General features: G+C 39.0%; 1 protein-coding gene across 9 annotated transcripts in view; it reads left to right on the top strand.

Moving 5' to 3' along the window:
* The window catches only part of LOC140741889 (contactin-4-like), a 2152419-nt gene that overhangs the window by 1538916 nt on the left and 591767 nt on the right, over positions 1-21736 (top strand). For all 9 annotated transcript variants that reach the window (XM_073072410.1, XM_073072411.1, XM_073072416.1 and 6 more), the window contains 2 exons: positions 8398-8601; positions 18064-18166. In XM_073072410.1, coding sequence (XP_072928511.1) covers positions 8398-8601; positions 18064-18166 — 307 coding nt within the window. The remainder of the gene's footprint in view (positions 1-8397; positions 8602-18063; positions 18167-21736) is intronic.

Genomic DNA, 21736 nt, shown 5'->3' with positions numbered 1-21736 from the left:
TGAGGCTGTGAGGAAGGACAGGCTGATAACGGGATGAGTTGAAGTGTATTGGGGGGCAAAGTTGAAAAAGGTGATGAATACAGGATTGAGGGTGTTATATTCAAATGCATGCAGTAGAGGGAATAAGGTAGATAATCTTGAAGTGCAGTTAGAAATTGGCAGGTATGATGTTTTAGGCATCATTCAGTCATGGCTGAAAGAAGATCGTAGTTGGGAGCTTAACATCCAAGGATACTCATTTGATTAAAAGGACAGGCAGGTAGGCAGAGTGGATGCAGTTACCAAGAAAGTTATAAGAGGTACAGGTACGATCTCCAGATAGCCATCTCAGGAGTGAAGAGGCATTTATGGGCTAAACTTGAATTAATGAAAGATGCTTGACAGTTGTGACAGGGCTTGACTATTATCACTTTTTATACAGTTAAATTAAATGACATCGGCAACAACAGGGCATGTCTTGATTGACATAATAGCTAGCATATCTTTCACAAATTCTCAACACATCATTGCACTGGACTCTTCAATGCCTGAGATATTTTGCAGAGGCTCTCTGGTGAATTTCAGATTGACCTCGTATTTCCTGGTTTCTATCTGTTAGTCTATTCCAGGTCAGCATTCATTTCGGACAACTATTAGTTGTGGTACAATTGTGATGTCCATCTCTGGATCAAAATCAAAGTCAGGTGTATTATCACTGAGGTATGTCATGAAATGTGTTGTTTTGTGGTAGCAGTACAGTACGAGATATAAAAGAAAATCACTATAACTTACAACAAAAAAAAATTAAAATACAGTGTAAAAGGGGAATAGTAAGATAGTGTTCTTGGATTCATGGACCATTCAGAAATCTTATGGTAGAAGTGAAGAAGCTGTTCCTAAAATGTTGAGTCTGTGTCTTCTGGCTCCTGTACCTCCTCCCTGGTGGTAGTACCAAGAAGAGGGTAGGTCCTGGATGATGAGGGTCCTTAATGTTGGATGCTGCCTTCTTGAGGCACTGCCTTTTAGAAGATCTCCTTGACAGTGGAGAGGTTTATGAAACTGGTGGAATCTACAACCCTTTGTAGCCTCTTTAAATCCAGTGCATCAGAGCTTTCATACCAGGTGGTGATGCAACCAGTCAGAGCCATGGTACATCTATAGAAATTTGCTGCAGTCTTTCTGTGATTACGTATCTCCTCAAACTCCTAATGAAGAATAGCCAGGCACATGTGTACTTTGTGACTGCATCAATATGTTGGGCCCAGAATAGATCCTCCAGGATGTTGATGCCGAGGAACTTAAAGCTGCTCGTCCTTTCCGCTGCTGATTTCTCATTTAGAACCAGTTATGCTCTCCCAGTTTCCTCTTCCTGAAGCCCACAATCAGTTCCTTGCTCTTTCTGATGTTAAGTTGAAGGTGGTTGTTTCAACACTTGAACAGCTGATCTATCTGACTCCTCATCAACATCTGAGATTGTGCCAACAGCTGTGGTGTCATCAGTATATTTATAGATGGTATATAAGCTGTGCCTAGCCATATAGTCATGAATGCAGAGAGAGTGAAACAATGGGCTAAGCACACAACCTGTGTTATTGTCAGTGAGGGGGAGATGTTATTTCCAATCTGCACTAACTGGCCTTAGGAAGACAAGGATCCAGTTGCAGAGGGAGGTACAGAGGCCCACATTTTGAAGCTTGTTGATTAAAAGTGAGAGGTTTATTGTGTTGAACCTGGGGTGTAGGTCATCTGGTCCAGGTGACTTATCTACCTTCAGCCCTTTCAGTTTACTCTCTAGTAATAGTAACTTTACACACTTCATGACCTCAGACATCTGGGATTTCCACCACACTGTTAGTGTCTTCCATAGTGAAGACAGAAAAACAAAATACTTATTCAGTTCATCAGTTATTTAATGGTCCCCCATTACTACCTCTCCAGCATCATTTTCCAGTGGTCCAATGTCCACTCTAGCCTCTCTTTTACACTTTATGTATCTGAAGAAATTTTTGGTATCCTCTTTTAATAATACTGGCTAGCTTACTTTTGTATTCCATCTTTACCTTCTTAATAACTTTTTAGTTGTTTTCTGTTGGTTTTTAAAAGCTTCACAATCCTCTAACTTCCCACTAATATTTGCTCTATTATATACCCTCTCTTTGGTTTTTATGTTGGCTTTTACATCTCTTGTTAGCCACGGTGGTGTCATGTTCCATTTAGAATACTTCTTCCTTTTTGGCATGCATATATCCTGTGCCTTCTGAATTGCTATGAGAAATTCCAGCCATTTCTGCTCTGCCATCATCCCTGCCAGTGTTCTTTTCCAATCAATTCTCTCTCATGCCTCTGTAATTCCCTTTAATCCACTGTATTACTGATACATCTGACTTTAGCTTCCCCTTCTCAGATTTCAGGGTAAATTTGATCATATTATGATCACTTTCACCTGAGGGGTTCTTTTACCTTAAGCTGTCGAAATAATCATTGCACAACACCCAGTCCAGAGTAACTGATCCCCTAGTGGGCTCAACCATGAGCTACTTGAAAAAGCCATCTCATAGGCACTCTAGAAATTCCCCCTCTTTATGACTTCTTAACCACCCTATCTGCACACTTTATCATATGCTATCAGTGCCTCCTAGGGGTCCCTTTACCTTAAGCTCCCTAATCAAATCACTGGATATGACCAATTAACCTACTACCTGGTAAATCTTTGGACTGTGGGAGGAAACCAGAGGATCCTGAGAAAACCCACACATTCCACAGGGTGGATGTACACTTAACATATGACACTGAGACTGAATTCCAATCACTGATGCCCAGAGTTGTAGTACTGTAGTATTGCAGCTGTACTGTTTGTGCAAGGTGTAAGGTGTAACTGAGTTTTTAATAATTTCTGAACCACTTCTTTGGTCCTGAAAAAAAGGAGTTAAATTTCCTCAGAATAATCATATCAAAAATCCACCAATTATTAACAAAATCACCTACTTGGTTAAGAACATAGAACATACAACATTACAGCACAGTACAGGACCTTTGACCCATGATGTTAAAATCATCTGCATATGCCAGTTTTAATTCACACTGTTATCATGTGTTAGAATTTGTAAAATTTAGTGAATTTTATTTCTTGATTTGCTGTCAAAATGCTTCAGTATGGTCAACAACGCACTCAGTCGAATGCCATCACTGAGGAAGTCTGAAGATTGTAAAGTCCCCTTGGAAAAGAGAGAATCCATGTTATTAAGCCTTCAGATTCCTTGTGCAAAAGGTTTGTCGAGGTCAGCGGAAGATGACAATGCAGTACAGTTGACCAGAAGCTACCTAATGCAATTGAAAAAATCTCAAAAGATTTGAATTTGTGCAAGTATGTGTTGTTCTCTACTTCCTGTTTGACTCACATTCATAACGTAACCAAGGGAGAGCTGTTTAATTATGTGGGAAATATTTCCCCTGTATGCTGGAAGTAACAAAATTTTGAAGAAATTTGTAAAATTTTACTTGACCTGATGCACACTGGCAGTTTTAGTAGGAAGGAAGGGATTTAATGCTTCATTAAATATTACCAGAAGGAAAACACTGTGATGTGTCAATTTGGCAATTTAAATGCCTGAGATATTAACCTTATGTGAACTAATGAAATATTTAAGCCTTTAGAATTTATTGCAGAAAAGGCAGATTATTTTTAGAGGAACACACACAAAAAAAACTTGTGATGACCTTTACGAGGTTACAATCAAACTGTGAATTTCCATTACATATTGCATATTTATTTTATTATATTATAGGTAGACAGTATCTCTGAGATTTACAACTTCTAGCATGTTAAATGGTACAATTCTGTTGATATAGATTTATTATTCTGTCCACATCAATGAATTCAGCAGGCATTTACTCACCCATGGTAAATGATCATGCCATGGTTTGTGGAGAAGTGCTTAAGGCACTAGCAGAGCTAACTTTACTCTCTTAAACACTTTTCTTTGCTGTGGAATTATTTCTTTTTTTTTCAATATTATCCACAAAGGTAATTTCGAAAAAAGAACGTAAAAAGGGTATATGTTCAGTTGTTTTCTTCTGCAAACTAGAAATTGCATCCTGAATATGACACCAGGACAGCAGTGTCTACAGTGAAGCTATCACAACTCCAGACAAATCCCTATATATCTTTGTTCACAAATTAACAGAACTCATACCTGTTTTCAGGCAATTATTATACAAAACTCATTCTGATCACAAACTGTTTTCATCTAAGACACACAGATTGCTTATTTACAACAATCACACATATTGCACGTCTCTTTCTGATAAAGGTCACATCCACTCCTGGTTAAATTTGACAGGGTAGTGTTTTATCCATTTCACAGTCATTACAGTATCATGATAAAAGCAGGTATAGGCCACCATGGCCCCTCAAACTTGATCTGCCATTTACCATGATCATGGCTGACCTGGGTCTTAGCTCTCCTATACCAATTCCCATTAAACCTCAATTCTTCAATTTTTAAAATATTTATCTACCTCCAGCTTAAACATTTCTGGTGCACGAGCCTCTGCTAACCAATAGGCAGAGAATTCCAGAGATTCATTACCCTCTCAGAGAAAACATTTCTGCACATCTCAGTTTTAAATGACCAGCTTGTTCCCTTGTAACCTTTTCCAATAAGAGCATAAGGCATAGGAGCAGAAACAGGCCATTTGGCCCATTGTCTGTTCCATCATGGCTGATTTATTATCCCTCTCAAACCAATCCTCCTGCCTTCTTCTCAAAACCTTTAACACCCTTACAGATTAGGACCTATCAATCTTTGCTTTCAATATACCCAATGACTTGGCATCCACATCTGTTTGTGACAATGAATTCAATGGTTCACCACCCTCTCACTAAAGAAATTCCTTCTCGACTCTGTTCTAAAGGGACATCCTTTCATTTTGAGACTACCCTGTGTTCCTCGAAGATCCTACTATGAGAAAATCCTCTCTGTACCCACTCCATCTAGACGTTTCTTATATTTCCTCTTACTCAACACTCTCCCACAAGGGAAAATATCTCAGTATTCATCCAGTTAAACTCCTTAGGATCTTAGGTGTTTGAAAAATGTCACCTGTCATTCTTCTTAACTCCAAGGAATGCATATGGAAACTGTCTAGGCTTTTCTTAGTAGGACAATCCTCTCATGATAGGAGCTGGCCTGGTTGAATATTTTTGGACTGCCTGCAATGACAGATTTTCCTTGTTGTCTTTCTTGTTCATCTCTCTCTCTTATAAGCAGACAGATCTAAATGCCAAGCACAGCATGGCATCTCAGCTTCACACAACAAGGATCTTGCTGTTAAGAACCATAGCTGAGATAAGCACTAGGTATTTTTTTCCACCACAGAGAATTCTAATGATAAATAAGAAATGTATGTTTTATGGTCCTATGTATCCTATTTGAGAAGGATTGAATAATTAATGAGCCTTGCTTGAGAAGGATGAATTCTTCATTTGTCTTTCTATCATTTTGCTTGGCTGGAGGATATGCTATAAAATACATGGGACTGTGAAAACTGCATTGTACTTATAAATTTATTTAGTCTGCTTCAGAGATGGTAGAGGACATTCCAATTTCTTTATGGGGCAAATATGTTCAAGGTATATCTTGCACTATTCCTTTAGGTGTGTTGGGACTGATTATTGCTGCAGAGAGACTGAACATCTTTCAGCAATGTGCAGATAATTTAAAAAACAGTTTAGCATGGGTAGTCCAGATTTTCCACTGAAAATAATTATAAGCCACCTTGTCTGCATTTTTGTTTTGCTTTCAAGTAACACAGCAACTTCACGACAAGGGAGAAATGCATGGTGAAATCTGGATATCAAACACTTCCTTCAGAAGAAGAATGACATTTGACATGATATAATGAAAGAATACATATAGTCAATGGTCTAGCATCTTCAGAAAAGGATTCTTTGGCACACCTGGTTAAAATAAACAAGAGCAGAAAAAAATACATGCTCTAACTTTAACTTTCTGCAGCCTCAATGAATAAGACATTGATGGTCTTGTGATTGACTTACAAATTAATTAATGTCGATGGGTATCTGTCCTTATCTCCATTGTTTGAAGTGTTCTGTCACTTTTATCCACAACTTCTTTAATATAATTAGTGCAGAGAACCTTTTGCTCCAAGGGCCGCACAAGTCCACAGCAATCTCACCACTCTAGAGCAATGGGTTAGATCCTGACCTCAGCTGTTGTGCAGTTTGTTATTCTATCTTCATGGGTTCAGTTTCCACCTACATCCCAAAGATGTATTTGCAGCTTGGTTGGCTCCTGTAATTTACCCATTGTGGATGTGTGCCAAATGAAAGAAAAGGATTTAAAAGGTATGTGAGAGAAAACACGTTGTTGAAGCAAAAACAAAATAAGGAGAGGGGATGTTTGATTGCCCTCTTTGGAAGTTATCATGGACTTGATGAGCTGATATTTATGACGTGATATTTATTGGCTAATGTGTAGATATACCTAAATTAAGTTTGTCATTTCTCTTGAACTTATTCTTCATTCTACCCTTCTCTTGTAGTAGGCTTGTGGTGCATCATTCAGTCTAAGCTCTACAGGATCCCATCCATATTACTTGTGTTAAATCAGGTTCCTGGTCAGACTCTAGTATGATGTGCCTCAAAAATATACGAAGACTCAGGAACTTTAACTGATGATTGTTTCCAAATTTTGAATGAAGTTGGCAAAGCCAATATATGAATATCACTGATGGCTATCAACATATAGTATTTGTCTGTTATGGGGAGGTTAGCTAGTATTTCAGAGGCTTGAAATTCTAGGAATTTTAACATTTATATATGGCAATTTGGATATGGAGAGAACGTCAAAGCCTCTGCCATTAATTACTATCTAAATGATATATAGCATCTTTCGAATGTATCCTCACATTTACTTTATGAGGGAAAAAGCACCAAGCTCAGAGAACTGAGGCCAAATCTAAATAATTCAGTACATCATGAAAAATGAGAAAATAAGGCCACAAAATAATTCAGCTAGGTGCACAACAAATTTGGGAAAAAAATGATAATTTTTTTAAATTCTGTGTTTTCACTGTCAGTGTACTTTCTGTTCCTGATTCACTTGGGATTTAAGTTAGTTTCTCTATGCTAAATCAGGTGTGATGGCAAATTATTCTGTTTCTCGAATTGGCAATATGACAATAAGTACATTTATCAAGTGTAACAACAGCTGGATTTCCACTTCATTATCTCTAACATTGTCTTGACCAATTTACAATGAATAGGTTAAAATAAAATACAGGCAATACTTTAATAAAGCATTTTGCCAGTGTGCCAAAAATAATACATAAATGATAATGCATAGGAAAACATTGGCAAAATAAGTAACTATAACTATTTCTAATCTAATCTAATTATTGTTTTTCATAAAACAGATTAGATTAGATAATGGTCATACACAGTGGGATGCAATGAAATTGCTTATTTGCTGAGTAAGTAGTATATAAGGTAATAATAAATACAAATATAACAGTCAATACAGCAACACAAATAAAACAGTAGAATAGCAAAGTTGTCATGCAGTCTGAAGTAGTGGAAAAAGAAATGGGAAATGACACTAAGAAATTAACCACGAGAAGTAGTGTTAAAGATAAGAATGCAGCAACACTACCAGAAAGAGGATGTGACAAAGATGATTTGTTCAGAAGTCCGATTGCAATGGGGAAGAAGTTGTACTTAGTCTGGTGTTCTGAGCTTTCAAAATCCTGTACCATTTTCCCAGAAAGCAGAAGAGAGAAAAGGGGATGGCTAAGGTGGCAGGCATCTTCATAATACTCTTAGCCTTCCTGAAGCAGCGAACCACGAAAGTAGACTGGTTGGAAGCAAGTAGCGTGCCTGTGATTGGCTGGGCTGTGTTTAGACTTTTACTGCAGACTCTTGCCCAGAGCAGAGAATTTGCCATGCCAAGCTGAAATGTAACCCATCAGAAGTTTGAAATATATCCTCATGGACACATCAAATCTTCTTAGACATTGAAAAAAGTACACACGCTGATGCACTTTCTTCATTATTGCATCAGTGTGAAGAGACAAGGTGAGATAAGGTGAGAGACAAGATACTAATGATATGGGTGCCAATAAACTTGAACCTATAGAACAACTCCACAAGAACTGCATTGATAAAAACCGGGTCATTTTCACCTTTCACACTTTCCACCAACACGCCCCCACACACATTTCTTCTGAAGGTCAACCATCTACTCTTTCATCTTGCTGACGGTAAGGCTTAGGTTGATGTTCTGATGCCAAGGTTTGTGATCAGATTTTTCCTTAAAACCTGTGTCTAACTGTTTCTTGAATGATTGAGCCTGACGGATAAAACAAGTGTATTGATATTGTGAAACATTTTTTTTTCAGAACTGAAATATGCTTGGATATTTAATCAGTTTCCAACTTTTGTGGAACAAGACAATCGTCGCTTTGTGTCTCAAAACACTGGTAACTTGTACATATCGAAAGTGGAGATTTCAGACGTCGGTGCTTATATCTGCGAGGTAGAAAACACAGTAACCAACAAGAGGGTTCTGAGCCCACCCACTCCTTTAGTACTTCGTACTGATGGTAAGTTTCTATTCAAGTTATGAATGTAGACAGCCATATGTAGAACCTGACTTGTCAGTCCAGTGTAAGACGTTAGTGTTTGTCTTGATGACTCTCTTTTCATTAACAGAATAGACAAAAGCATGATTTATGAAGCAAGTGCAACCAAATGTTGTCTTTTAAAATTTTTGAGAACTTCTCAATATTTTATGACTGGCTATATGATTTTACTTCTCTTCTGAAACAAAATAGAAATGGAAGCTCGCTCAGGACAAGAAAGAATAATGATAGCAGAGAACCTTAGATGACCAATGTGCAGCCATCTTATATTTACTTACTGCCAGCTACACCGCTGGTGTTTAGGGCAGCCAGTCTTTCATGTCTGGCGATGTTCAGGGCTTCCTTCATTATGTCAGTAGCTTCTTCTCCGTTTTCACCACTGTCGGTCATTCATGCATGTCCCACCTTGGTGGACACCTAGAAATATCATCACACTCAGATGTAGAAGGATTCTTCATTGCTACTTTCGTAACAATTCTGTTTGACCAGTCAAGGTTGTTCGCCCTGAGCTGAACCCCTGAATCTGGACAACCGGTGGATTTATCTGTCTGGCCTCTACCCTTTGACCTGGTTGGCACGGGTGACCCTGCCAAGAGCCAAAGCATAAGGCCCTGACTCCACCCAATATAGCACTATGGGTCACTGAGGCACGCAAGCCTCCAAACACAATGACCAGGTTGTGGTCCTTTCGGAGGAGCCATATTTAGTACTGTAGTTAATATGGCCACTGGAAATGCAACCATAAAAAACATGATTTATTATCATATAATTTAAATATTATTTAAATACTGGAGTCCTCTAGCCTACTAGTGCTTGATTTTAGTCCAGGTTGTAAAAGCTACATGCGTGAGCAACGTGTTAGCTTAAAAATATACTAGTCTTTATGGCTGGGCTTGGGAATATGTAGTTGAGATCAGATGGGCTTAAATGTACATTTTTGGTACAATTGGCACTGTGTTTTTTCTGCTGGGGAGAGGTGGAATGACGGGCTGTGGTGTTCTGTTCCCCTTTAGGAACTGGAATTGCACACAAGCTCTCTCATGGGAAAGAACACTAGGGTCGGGCTTGGCATTTGGAAGTGGGGGAGGGTTAGAGAAAATGAGTGTGGCGTTTGCTTGGGTGTTTGGGAAATGAATTGAATAAGGGATTATTGGTAGGAGGATATTGGAGCAGACATCAGGTTCAAAAGAGGCTATATTGGTCATGTTGGCATTATGGCTGGGAGGGTGGAGATCATCTTCACATATGCAGAAGACGGTAAATTTAAATGGTAGGCTATTGATGTAAGTTGCCCAACACCCTTCCCCCCAGCCAACCTAGCTTAAGTTCTCCTGTAGTGCCTGAAAAACAGCATTATACAGAAAATGGTCATGTCAGGTGCCTGAAAAATAAATTGCTTTGCGATTGCATTAGATATTCATAAGAAAGTTTACTGTTGGTATGATTTGACATGAAAGCCATTGCCATGGTAGTTCACTGCAAAGTAAGTTCACTTCGTTTGAAGATGTTGAAGAACATCTTTGATCCAGATTCCTGGCATCAAGCTGATTTTTTAAAATATATCCTCTATTCATAATAGCTCATTTACAATTGCCATTGCTTGATTTTGAAAAAGACACCTAAGCAAGACATTCATCTTCTTACATTCACTTAAGATAATAAAATAAATCTTTCAAATGAAATTCAAATTAATCTCATGAGATATACAAAGCCAGCATTTATTACCTACCCCTAAATGGCTTTAAGAAGATGGAGGTGATGAGCTGCTTGCTGGACCTCTGCAGTCCAAATTTGAATAATAACGTGCTCTTATGATTTAGCACATCATTGAAGGTATACTGCCAGCATTGGGTCAACTTCTCTGAATATATTATAATTATGTCTTGACTATGGATTAGATAAACACCTGACTACTGAATACCTTTAGTAATATCTTTACAAATGCATGAAGCACATACAATACAAAAGAGATACTAGTTTATTTGTAAAGATGCATCTGTAAACTATTTGTAAGTTTGAGCTATTAAAATATTGATATTGTATAAATGTTACAGCCTATCTGTGACGGAATTAAATTGTTAAGTATCACACATATCACTCTGCTCTTTAATGGGATAAAAGTATCAACACAACGAATACAAAGAGAACGGTGTGGTTAAAGGTGGACTGCAATGAATAATCCAACATCAAAAACGAAGATTTCATCTGATTTGTCTTAACTACTTTTATTTCATAATGACATTTTTAGAAAATCTTTCAATTATTCTTTTTTTATTTGCTTAAATGAAGTTAGACCATAAGACTATAAGACATAGGAACAGAATTAGGCCATCTGGCTCATCGAGTCTGCTCCGCCATTCAATCACGGCTGATCCTTTTCTTTAATTTCCTCCTCAACCCCAGTTCCTGGCCTTCTCCCCATAACCTTTGATACCATGTCCAGTCAATAACCTAACAATCTCTGCCTTAAAAACAACCAATGACCTGGCCTCCACAGCTGCATGTGGCAACAAATTCCACAAATTCACCAACCTTTGGCTAAAGAAATTTCTCTGCATCTCTGTTTTGAAAGGGCGCTCCTCTATCCTGAGGCTGTGCCCTCTTGTCCTAGACTCTCCCACCATGAGAAACATCCTTTCCACACCTACAGTGTAATTTCCCTTACTCCACTGAAATACTGCTACACTAGACCTTACTTTCTTCCTATCAAATTTCAAGTTGAACGCAATCATAGGGTGATCATTCGTTCCTAAGGGTTTTTTTACCTTAAGCTTCCTAATCACCTCCGGTTCATTTACATAACACCCAATCCATTATAGCTGATACCCTAATAGGCTCAATGACAAACTGCTCTAGAAAGATAATTCTCGGGCATTCAACAAACTCACTGTCTTGAGATCCATTACCAACCTAATTTTCCCAATTGACCTGCATGTTGAAATCTCCCATGACTACCATAACATTGCCCTTTGACTTGCCTTTTTTATTTGCTGTTGTAACCTGTGGTCCACCTCCCAGCCACTCTTGGGTGGCCTGCATATAACTGCCATCAATGTTTTTCACCTCTGCAGTTTCTTAACTCACCCACAAGGATTGAACATCTTCCAATCTTATGTCACATCTTTCTATTGATTTGATCCCATTCTTTACCAGTACAGCCACACCACCCCCACTGCCAACCTTCTTCTCCCTCCAATATAACATGTAACCTTGGACATACAGCTCCCAACTCAACCATCCTTCAGCCACGATTCAGTGATGGCCACAATATCATAACTGGCAATCTGTAATATCGCAACAAGATCATCCACCTTATTTCTTATACTATGCGCATTTAAATACAACACCTTGAGTACCATATTCGCTACCCTTTTTGATTTTGCATCCCTAATGATTTGACACTCACCCTGTTGGCTGCAACTATGTCTCATCAACTGCCTGCCCTTCCTGACAATCTGACTGCACGCTGTCTTTACTTTTTTACCATCCATCCTATCCTGAGTCCCTTCACTCTGGTTCCCACTACCCTGCTACGTTAGTTTAAACCCTCCCCAACAGTTCTAACAAACCTCCCCATGAGAATATTGGTCCCTCTCGGGTTCATGTGCAACCCGTCACTTTTGAACAAGTTATACCTCCCCCAGAAGAGATTCCAATGATCCAAGAACCTGAAGCCCTGCCCCCTGCACCAGCTTCTCAGCCACACATTTATCTGCCAAATCATCCTGTTTCTACCCTCACTAGCGCGTGGCACAGGCAGCAGCCCAGAAATTACTACTCAGGAGGTCCTGCTTCTCAGCTTTCTACCTAGCTCTCTAAATTCACTTTTCAAGACCTCATTGCTTTTCCTTCCAATGTCATTGATAGCAATATGTACCAAGACATCTGGCTGCTCCCCCTCCCTCTCCAAAATGTTGTGAATGCGATCTGAGGCATTCCTGACCATGGCACTTGGGAGGCAAACATACCATCCAGGTGTCCTGTTCCCATCCACAGAATTTCCTGTCTCCCTCACTATCGAGTCCCCTATCACTACAGCTCTCTTCTTCTCTCTCTTACCCGTCTGCACCACGGACCCATGGTCAGTGCCTGTAACCCGGTTTCCATGGCATTCTCCCAAGAGGTCATCCTCCACAAAAGTAGCCAAAGCAGTATACTTGTTTTGAGGGGAATGACCACAGGGGTGCTTTGCTCTAACTGCCTATTTCCATTTCTCCCGACAGTCACCCAGCTACTCACCTCCTGCAACTTTGGGGTGATTACTTCCTTGTAACTGTGATCAATTATATCCTCTTTCTCCCATACAAGCTGAAGGTCATCCAGTTGCTGATCCAGATCCCTAACACGGTCTTCAAGGAGCTGCAGCTGGATGCACTTCATGCAGATGTAGTTCCCCGGGAGATTCTGAGTCTCCCAGTTCTCCAGCATCCGGCAAGAAGAGCACACCACAGCCAGTAGAGGAGGAAGAAAATACAAAAAGGAAATCTTTACAGACGCTTTACACAGAGCGGACCCCTCTTCCTAGCTGAAGCCTGTCACTTCTACTCTCGCCATTGGCCTACTCCCGACAATGGCCACTACGCTTATCCCTTCTGTACTTTTATTTTGTTGGTAGAGCTCTGTTGATGCCACTGATAGGCCACGTGCAATGGACAAATGCCCTCGAAGCTCGCTTTTTAAATAACCGCCACCGACCTGTGAGAAATTTCTCTCGATAGAGCTCTGTTGACGCCCCGATAGGCCACATACAAGTTACTTGAATGGGGTTTCTCATTTTACAGAACATTCTGAGGAATATTAAAATAGATATATCTTTCATTTAGTAATGATGGGCTGATTTCTTGGACTCTTGCTGTACTTGTGTTGAAGTTGTTCCATCATGATTCTAGGAAGGATCTTCAAAGAGTTGTAACTGAGGAAAGATAAAAGGCAGATACACAGTATGGGTTAGAGACAATTTATAAGCAGAGCTTGAAAAAAGATCAAAATTTCCAAGATGTCTTTTTTTTCAATCCAGGACAACTGAGCTCCCTGTATAGTAAATTGCTGGGCATTGAGCATGAACTGAGAAAGATCACAATGCACCTTTGCTATGCAAATTCTGCATTCTTTACTCTGCAACGACGTGGTCCTAGTACTTTTAACTTTTCCATTTATTTATTGTTTCAGCTCATTCATCACTCTGATTAACTGAAATATTGCATATGATACATTTCCATTGAAAGAGCACTCCACTTTTGAGAATTCAGAGTCACAATCATAGAAAAGTACAGCACAGGAACAGGCCTTTTGGCCCACCTTGTCTATGCTGAATCATTTAAACCACTTCCTCCTACTGACCCTCACCAGGACCATAGCCCTTCATACCCCTGCCATCCATCTACCTATCAAAACTTCTCTTGAACGTTGAAATCGAGCTCACATGCACCACTTCCATTGACAGCTCAGTCCACACTCTCACAACCCACTGAGTGAAGAAGTTTTCCCTCAAGTTCCCATTAAACGTTTCACCTTTCACCCTTAACCCATGACCTCTAGTAGTCCCAATCAACCTCAGTGGAAAAGGCCTGCTTGCATTTACCCTATCTATGCCCCTCATAATTTTGTATATCTCTTTCAAATCTCCTTTCAGTCTTTATTCCAAGGAATAAAGTCCTAACTGTTCAATCTTTTGTTATAACTCAGGTCCTCCAGTCCCAGCGCCATCCTTGTAAATTTCCTCCGTACTTTTTCAACCTTAATTACATCTTCCCTACAGCTGGGTGACCAAACATCCACAAAATACTCCAAATAAGGCCTCACCAACATCTTATACTACTTCAATATAACATCCCATTAGGTACAGAGGAGATGTTAGGGGTAGGATTTTTATGCAGGGTGTGCTGAGTGCATGGAATGGGCTGACGGCAACAGTGGTGGAGGCGGATACGATAGGGTCTTTTAAGAGACTCCTGGACAGGTACATGGAGCTCAGAAAAATAGAGGGCTATGGGTAACCCAAAGTAAGGAAATATTTGGCACAGCTTTGTGGGCCAAAGGGCCTGTATTATGCTGTAGGTTTTCCATGTTTCTACATCTCTATCCCATCTCCAGTACTCAATACTTTGATTTATGAAGGCCAATGGGTCAAAGCTTTCTTTACGGCCATATCTACCTGTGGCACCAGTTTCGATGAATTATGGACCTGTATTCCCAGATCCCTATACTCTACAGCACTCCTCAGTGCCCTACCATTCACTGTGTAACACATACCCTGGTTGTTCCTACCAAAGCACAACACCTCTAACTTGTCTGCAATAAATTCCATCTGCCATTTTTCCGGTTGGTTCAGATCTCACTGCAAGCTCTGATCATCTTTCTTGCTGTCCACTACACCCCCAACCTGGGTGTCATCCACAGATTTGCTGATCCAGTTAACCACATTAGCATCCAGATCATTAATAAGGATGAAAAACAATAATGGACCCAGCATCGATCACTGCAGCAATCCACTAGTCACAGGCCTCCAGTCAGAGGGGCAACCATCTACTAACACTATCTGACTTCTCCAACAGAGTCGATGTCTGATTCAATTTACCACCTCATTTTGAATGCTGAGCGATTGAACCTGCTTGAAGAGCCTTCCATCCAGCACCCTGTCAAATGTCTTACTAAAGTACATGAAGACAACATCTACTGCCTTGCCTTCATCAACTTTCCTAGTAACTTCCTCAAAAAACTCGATAAGGTTGGTTAGACATGACCTACCACCCTGGAAGCCATGCTGACCATCCCCAATCAGTTCTGTCTATCCAAATACTCATATCTGGCCCCTTAGAAATAACTTTCCCATTAACGATGTCAGACTCAATGGCCTATAATTTTCTGATTTATTTTTTGAGTCTTTCCTAAACAGTGGAACAATTTTAACTATCCTGCAATCCTCCGGTACCTCACTTGTCACTAAAGATGATTTCAGTACCTCTACTAGAGCCCTTGCAATTTCTGCACTTTCCTCCCACAGGGTCCAAGGGAACACCTTGTCAGGCCCAATGGATTTATCCAACCTAATTTGCCTCAAGATTGATACCTCCTCCTCTGTAATCTGTATAAGATCTATGAAGTTGAAGCTGCTTTGCCTCACTTCTATAGACTCTGTGTCCTTCTCCTGAATAAATACACGTGCAAAAAAATCCATGTAAGATCTCCCACATCTCTTTTGGCTCCATGCATGGATTACCATTCTGATTTTACAGCGGACCAGTTTTGTTTCTTGGAATCCTTTTGTTCTTATCATAACTGGAGAATCCTTTAGGATTTCTCCTTCACTTTGTCTGCTAGGACAACCTCATTGCTTCTTTTAGCCTTCCTAATGTCTTTCTCAAGTGTTCACTTGCATTTCTTAGTCTCCATGAGCACCTCATTTGTTCCTACCTGTCTATAGCTGCTATGCACCTCCTTTTTTGTTCTTAACCACAGCATCAATATCTCTTGAAAACCAAGGCTCTCTAAACCTGGTATCTTTACCTTTTATTCCAACAGGCACATACAAGCTTTGTACTCTCAGATATTCACTTTAGAAGGCCTCCCACTTACCAAGTAGACCTTTGCCAGAAAACAGCCTGTCCCAATTCACACTTGCCAGATAATCTCTGATACCATCCAAATTTGCCTTTCTTCAATTTAGCACCTCAACCTGAGGACCAGACCTATCTTTTTTTCCATATTTGCTTTGAAGCTAATGGCATTGTGGACACTAGGTGCAAAGTGTTCATCGACACAAACTTCTGTCACCCACCCTGTCTCATTCCCAAATAGCAAATCAAGCATTGCACATTCTCTCAGATGGACTTGTATGTACTGACTAAGGAAATTATCCTAAACACATTTGACAAACTCTATCCCATCTAGTCCTTTTTCAGTATGGGAGTCCCAGTCAATGTGTGGAAAGCTAAAATCACCTACTGTAACAACCTAATGTTTCTTGCAACAGTCTGTGATCTCTCTACAAATCTGTTCCTCTAACTCCTGCAAACTGTTGGTGTTCTGTAATACAACCCCCATTAATGTGGTCATACTTTTCTTATTTCTTAGTTCCACCCATAACAGCACATTTTCCCTGACTTGTAATGCCACCCTTACCTCTTTAATCCATCCTGCTGTCAAGTGTAAAACAACAGAAGCCCAGAATATTAAACTGTTCGTACTGCCCCTCCTGCAACCAAGCCTCACGAATGGCTACAATATCATAATTCTATGTGTTGATCCATGCCCTGAGCTCATCTGCTTTTCCTACAATAATTCTGGCATTGAAGTATATACAGCTCAGGACATAAGTTACAACATGCTCAATTTTTTGGTCCGGAAGATTAGCATCATCTGTCTCCACAACCTCTCCACCATCAACCAGCCCACTCCCGTGCATCACTAGCAAACTTTCCCGTTAGGATATCTAAGTGCCACTTACCTGTTGAATATTCTGATGAGCGAGCAGTTCCCCTTAAAAGTCTCCAGTGTAGCCAATTCCCCATATGTTAAATGATTTACATATTCTGATGGCTGAAAATTAGATCCACATTTTCATGAGTCTTATACCTCAAGAAAGATGGAGCAGATCATGTGCACTCTGAAGCAACAGCTTTTAGGATAATGAAAGATTATTGTTTTGAAGCTGGCAGTATTTTTTCTCAAACCAATACCCTTCAGTAATGAGTGCAATCAGTGTGGCTTTGCTTTACAGCATGTGGCTAAATGAATAATATTCATAGTGGTTTAGCATATCTGAAAATATGGAATGAAAAGGCAAAATGACTAAAATTACAAAGGATTCATTCATATAAAGATAAAATGTTGCTGTTACAACAGCAAATGTTGCTAAAGGGTCTTTATTTGGAAGGTAGTGCGAGGAAATCAGCAGTTTCAACAAATTAATTTTAAGATGGAGCATTTCATTCTCCCAAGCCCATTTTCTGTTATTGCCATTGTTGAAAGTAATTGGTGCCTGAACTACATTTTTCATTATAACTCTAATATTCTGTAAATGAAAGGCGAATCTGTTAACATTTTGTCATTTTATAATTCCTGTGTTCTAATGTGAATTTGTGATATGGAAATCATGATACAATTGGAGGGAATTGACCAGAAAGCCTGACAATAAAATTACAGAATGAGTGAAACACTTGCTAAATTGACTGTGGTTAAAAATGGGCTGCAATTATGCACTTACATTGATATTTAATTGAATGATACAATCTGCTTCACTTATCAGTCTGAGACTATTTCTATGATTATTAGAAGTATACTGCAAATTGAGGAGGTATCATTAAACAAAGATGATATTCCTGCTCATAACTAATTATGCATAAAATCTGCTGTCCACACAAGGACAAACCTATCATTAGATATCTGAAGAGGAATGATAACACCTTGCTTATCTCTTAACAGGGGTAATGGGTGAATATGAACCAAAGATTGAAGTTCGCTTTGCAGAAGTAGTTTATGCAGCAAAAGGATCGACAGTGAAATTGGAATGCTTTGCTCTGGGAAAGTAAGTTTTTGAAAATTAATACACTGCAATTATGCAATGCTGGCATTTATCATCAATGGTTAGTTCAAATGGGAAGTATATCTTTGAAGAACAAAACTGTTTTAATAGACCATGTAATATTGGCAGAGGAATCAAAGGTTTTAGATATTCCAGCTGTATATTGGTGCTTTCACTCTCCATTCGGAAGGCATGGATGTGTCAGTCACTCTAAAAGAAAAGACCTTTGGATTCCCAGCCTCCGCAATCATTCTCAACTTCAGCCATCAAGCAAGGCTACAATGGAGAGATGACGAAATTCATTGGTCACAGAATCCTCTTAGAAATCTGTATTTTGGGCCTAGTTGGATTGCCTCCAGCGGTATTTGTGTGGAACAATATATCCTTTTTAATTCCATTCTTGATTTGTTTAGTACATAAATTGACAAAAGGATGGTAGTGACAAAGAAACAAGTATGCTGTTATACAGTGAATTCCTGTCATCTATTAATCAGAACAGCCATTTATTTGGGTCAACTCTTAAAAAACAAAATGTAATTGAGAAAATAGCCAGATTCCCTTTGTTTATTTGGGATATTATGCCACTTAATTGGGACAGGGGACTGTTGTGGAATAGTTTCTAACTGGTATTAGTTGTGTGGATTTGTGTAGCAGTTAGACACTAAACCAGGCTTAAAGCGAACAGTTTTAAGTAGCGTCAGTTATATGTGTTTGTGTTCCAAAAGCAGTGATTTTTGACACCGATCATTGGTGAGAAATAAGCATGAAGATAACTCACTGTTGCTTCAAGCATTTAGGTTTGGTGATGCCAGAAACAGCCAGGAGGGAAAACAAAATGATTTCACTACTTCAACAAGTTAGAAACTAGCAAGAATTTGAAGGTATCAGCAATGATCTTGAATTTGGAGGATGCAACCATCATTGTATGAAGGCAGTCCATTATTTGCATTAGGTGTCTGCGCTGATTTTGTTCATTAAGTCAACCAAAAGAGCACAGCAGCATGCACTGGATGAATTCTCTATCAATAACTTTTAGAAATGAATAGAGTTTTATACTTCTGTAGTAATATTGGTTGTATTCTAGTTTGCTCTGTATTTCATTTAAATGCTTAATTTATACATATTTAAGCAATAGTTCATCATTTTTCTACCATTTTTACCTATTTCCATGAAACTCCAGCTAACTTGGGCAGCTGTTTAACTGGGCAAAAATGTACTCGTACTAATGTGTCCCAATTAACTGAAATCCACTGTATTTCAAAGGAATGGCAGGGTAGGTGAGGGGAGGTACCTTAATAAGATCAGAGCTTTAAATTGTATTAGGAAAGTAATTTGTTTAAATGCAAAAGTAGAAATCAAATCCATATGAAAGTTATGTGAGAAGAGTTGGCTGTGGTTGATTGGAATAATATATTGAAATGTATGATGATTAGTATAGATAAATGATTAGTATTTAAAGAAATAAAGTGCAAATGAAAATAACAACTTTACTGAAAGCATAATAACACAGAAGGAAAAGTAATTTATTCAAGGCTGATGAGAGAATTCATACATTATATTTCCTAAAAGTAAAGGGCTTATACAGTTGCCAGAAATAGCAGTGGTTCTGAGAACTCACAACACTTTGAAAATCTACATGAAATCAATGAAGAAAAACAAGATAGAAAATAAAAGTGGACTAGTCAGAAACACAGAAACAGAACCTAAAGTAGGGAAGAATAAAGTGGAATGACTGAGAGCTCTTTAAGGACAGAGGTAGGAACATTTTTCATAGTGATTTAGGAATTAATCAATCACCTGGCAGTTGCAGTATCTTCACGGAAGAAGACACAGAAAACCTGCAACTTTTAAAGTTCAAGTTCAAAGTTTGTACATTTATTATCAAAGTATATCTACATTATACAACCTTGAGATTCTTGGAGTCAGGAAATTATATCTCAGAACTTTGGAAGAGTTGGCTTAAAAGATAGTTTGATTGATTCTATTTACTCTGCAATTGTTCCATTAGATTACACAGAAGTAAATATGATGGCACTATTTAATAAGAATGGGAGAGAGGAAAGAGGGAAAGAGTGACTTATTAGCCTAGAATTAGCCAAAGGGCATATTTTTCTGTGCTGTCATTTTATGACTCTATAACTCTAAAAATTATCTATTTATTCCCATGCTTGGCTTTCTGTCTGATAGCCTATTCTTGATTCATGTTAGTATATTATCCCAATTCCTGTGCTACAACCTTGTTGGTCATGTCCTGTGTTGGATGTTTTTGAAATTCTTTCAAAAATTTAAGAAGTCCACATTCACTGGTTCTCCATCATCAATGCTACGAGTCACATTCTCAAATAGCTCCAGTATATTAAGTGAGCATGACTTTCCATTCATAACTCCATATGGACGTGGCTGAAAATGATTTTTTTAAAATATATTCTGTAAGGTATTTCACAATTCCACCATTTTCCATGCTACTGGGCTTGGCCTAATAGGTTAGTAGTTCAATTTTTCAATTGAACCTTCTTTATCAAATAGTGGTATCATATTTGTCACTTTGGCTATGAACCATTTGAGTAAATGGGTGAAAACATGTTAGATGGAATGTATTACAAAAATCTGAAGGTGTCTACTTTGATTTACTTAAGAGAAAAGCAAATTATTTGGCATCTGTTGGCAGCTTGGGTGATCTTAATATTTAAAGGGACCTCTATGTTCTTGTTTACAAGTTACTGAAGGCTAACACTAAATGATTAGGATAAATTTAGTAATACACCATGGAAACACACCCTTTGACCCATCTGATCCGTCCTGGTTGAGGAACCCACACAAGCAATCCTATTTGAACACATTGAGTCAATATACTTCCAACCCTTTCCTATAAATCTATCTGTCCAACTCTCTTTAGAAAGTTGTTACGGTAACACCTCTACTACTTCCCGTGGAAGCTTAATCCACACGAATATTTCCTTTTGCATGAAAATGCTGACCCTTTAGTATCAACTTCTGCCTAAGCATAGACTCACTGCAATTGGCCTACCGTCAAAACAAGTTTAAACTGAACACCGTCTCACTAGCTTTCCACTTTGCTTTGGAATACCTAGGCAACAGAAATCTCTATGTCAGCTGCTGCTTATTCATAACAGCTCATTCCTAATCAACAAGTTTCAGATCCTAGAGCCACTGTACCTCTGCAATTGCTTCCTCATTGCGAGACCACAGTCAGTGCAGATGAGTATTAATATCTCCTTCTCATTGACAATCAACACAGGTTACATTCTTAGTCCACTGCTCAATTCTCTCTACACTCATGACAGTGTGGCTAGGCACAGCTCAAACACTATTTATAAGTTTCAGATGACACCACTCTTGGTAGAATCTCAAATGGTGACGAAGTGACCTATAGGTGTGCAGTAGATAGGCTGGTTGGCTGTTAAAGCAACAACCTCACAATCGATGTTGGCAAGACCAAGGAATTGATTGTGGGCATCAGGATGGGGAAGCTAGGAGACTACACACCAGTTCTTATTGAGGGAGTAGCGGATAAAGGTATGAACAGCTTCAAGTTCCTGGGTGTCAGCCTCT

The sequence above is a fragment of the Hemitrygon akajei genome, chromosome 19 (assembly GCF_048418815.1).
Source record: "Hemitrygon akajei chromosome 19, sHemAka1.3, whole genome shotgun sequence".
NCBI lineage: Eukaryota > Metazoa > Chordata > Chondrichthyes > Myliobatiformes > Dasyatidae > Hemitrygon > Hemitrygon akajei.
Note: the sequence above shows the minus strand (reverse complement) of the source record. Positions and strands in the feature narration are given on the sequence as shown.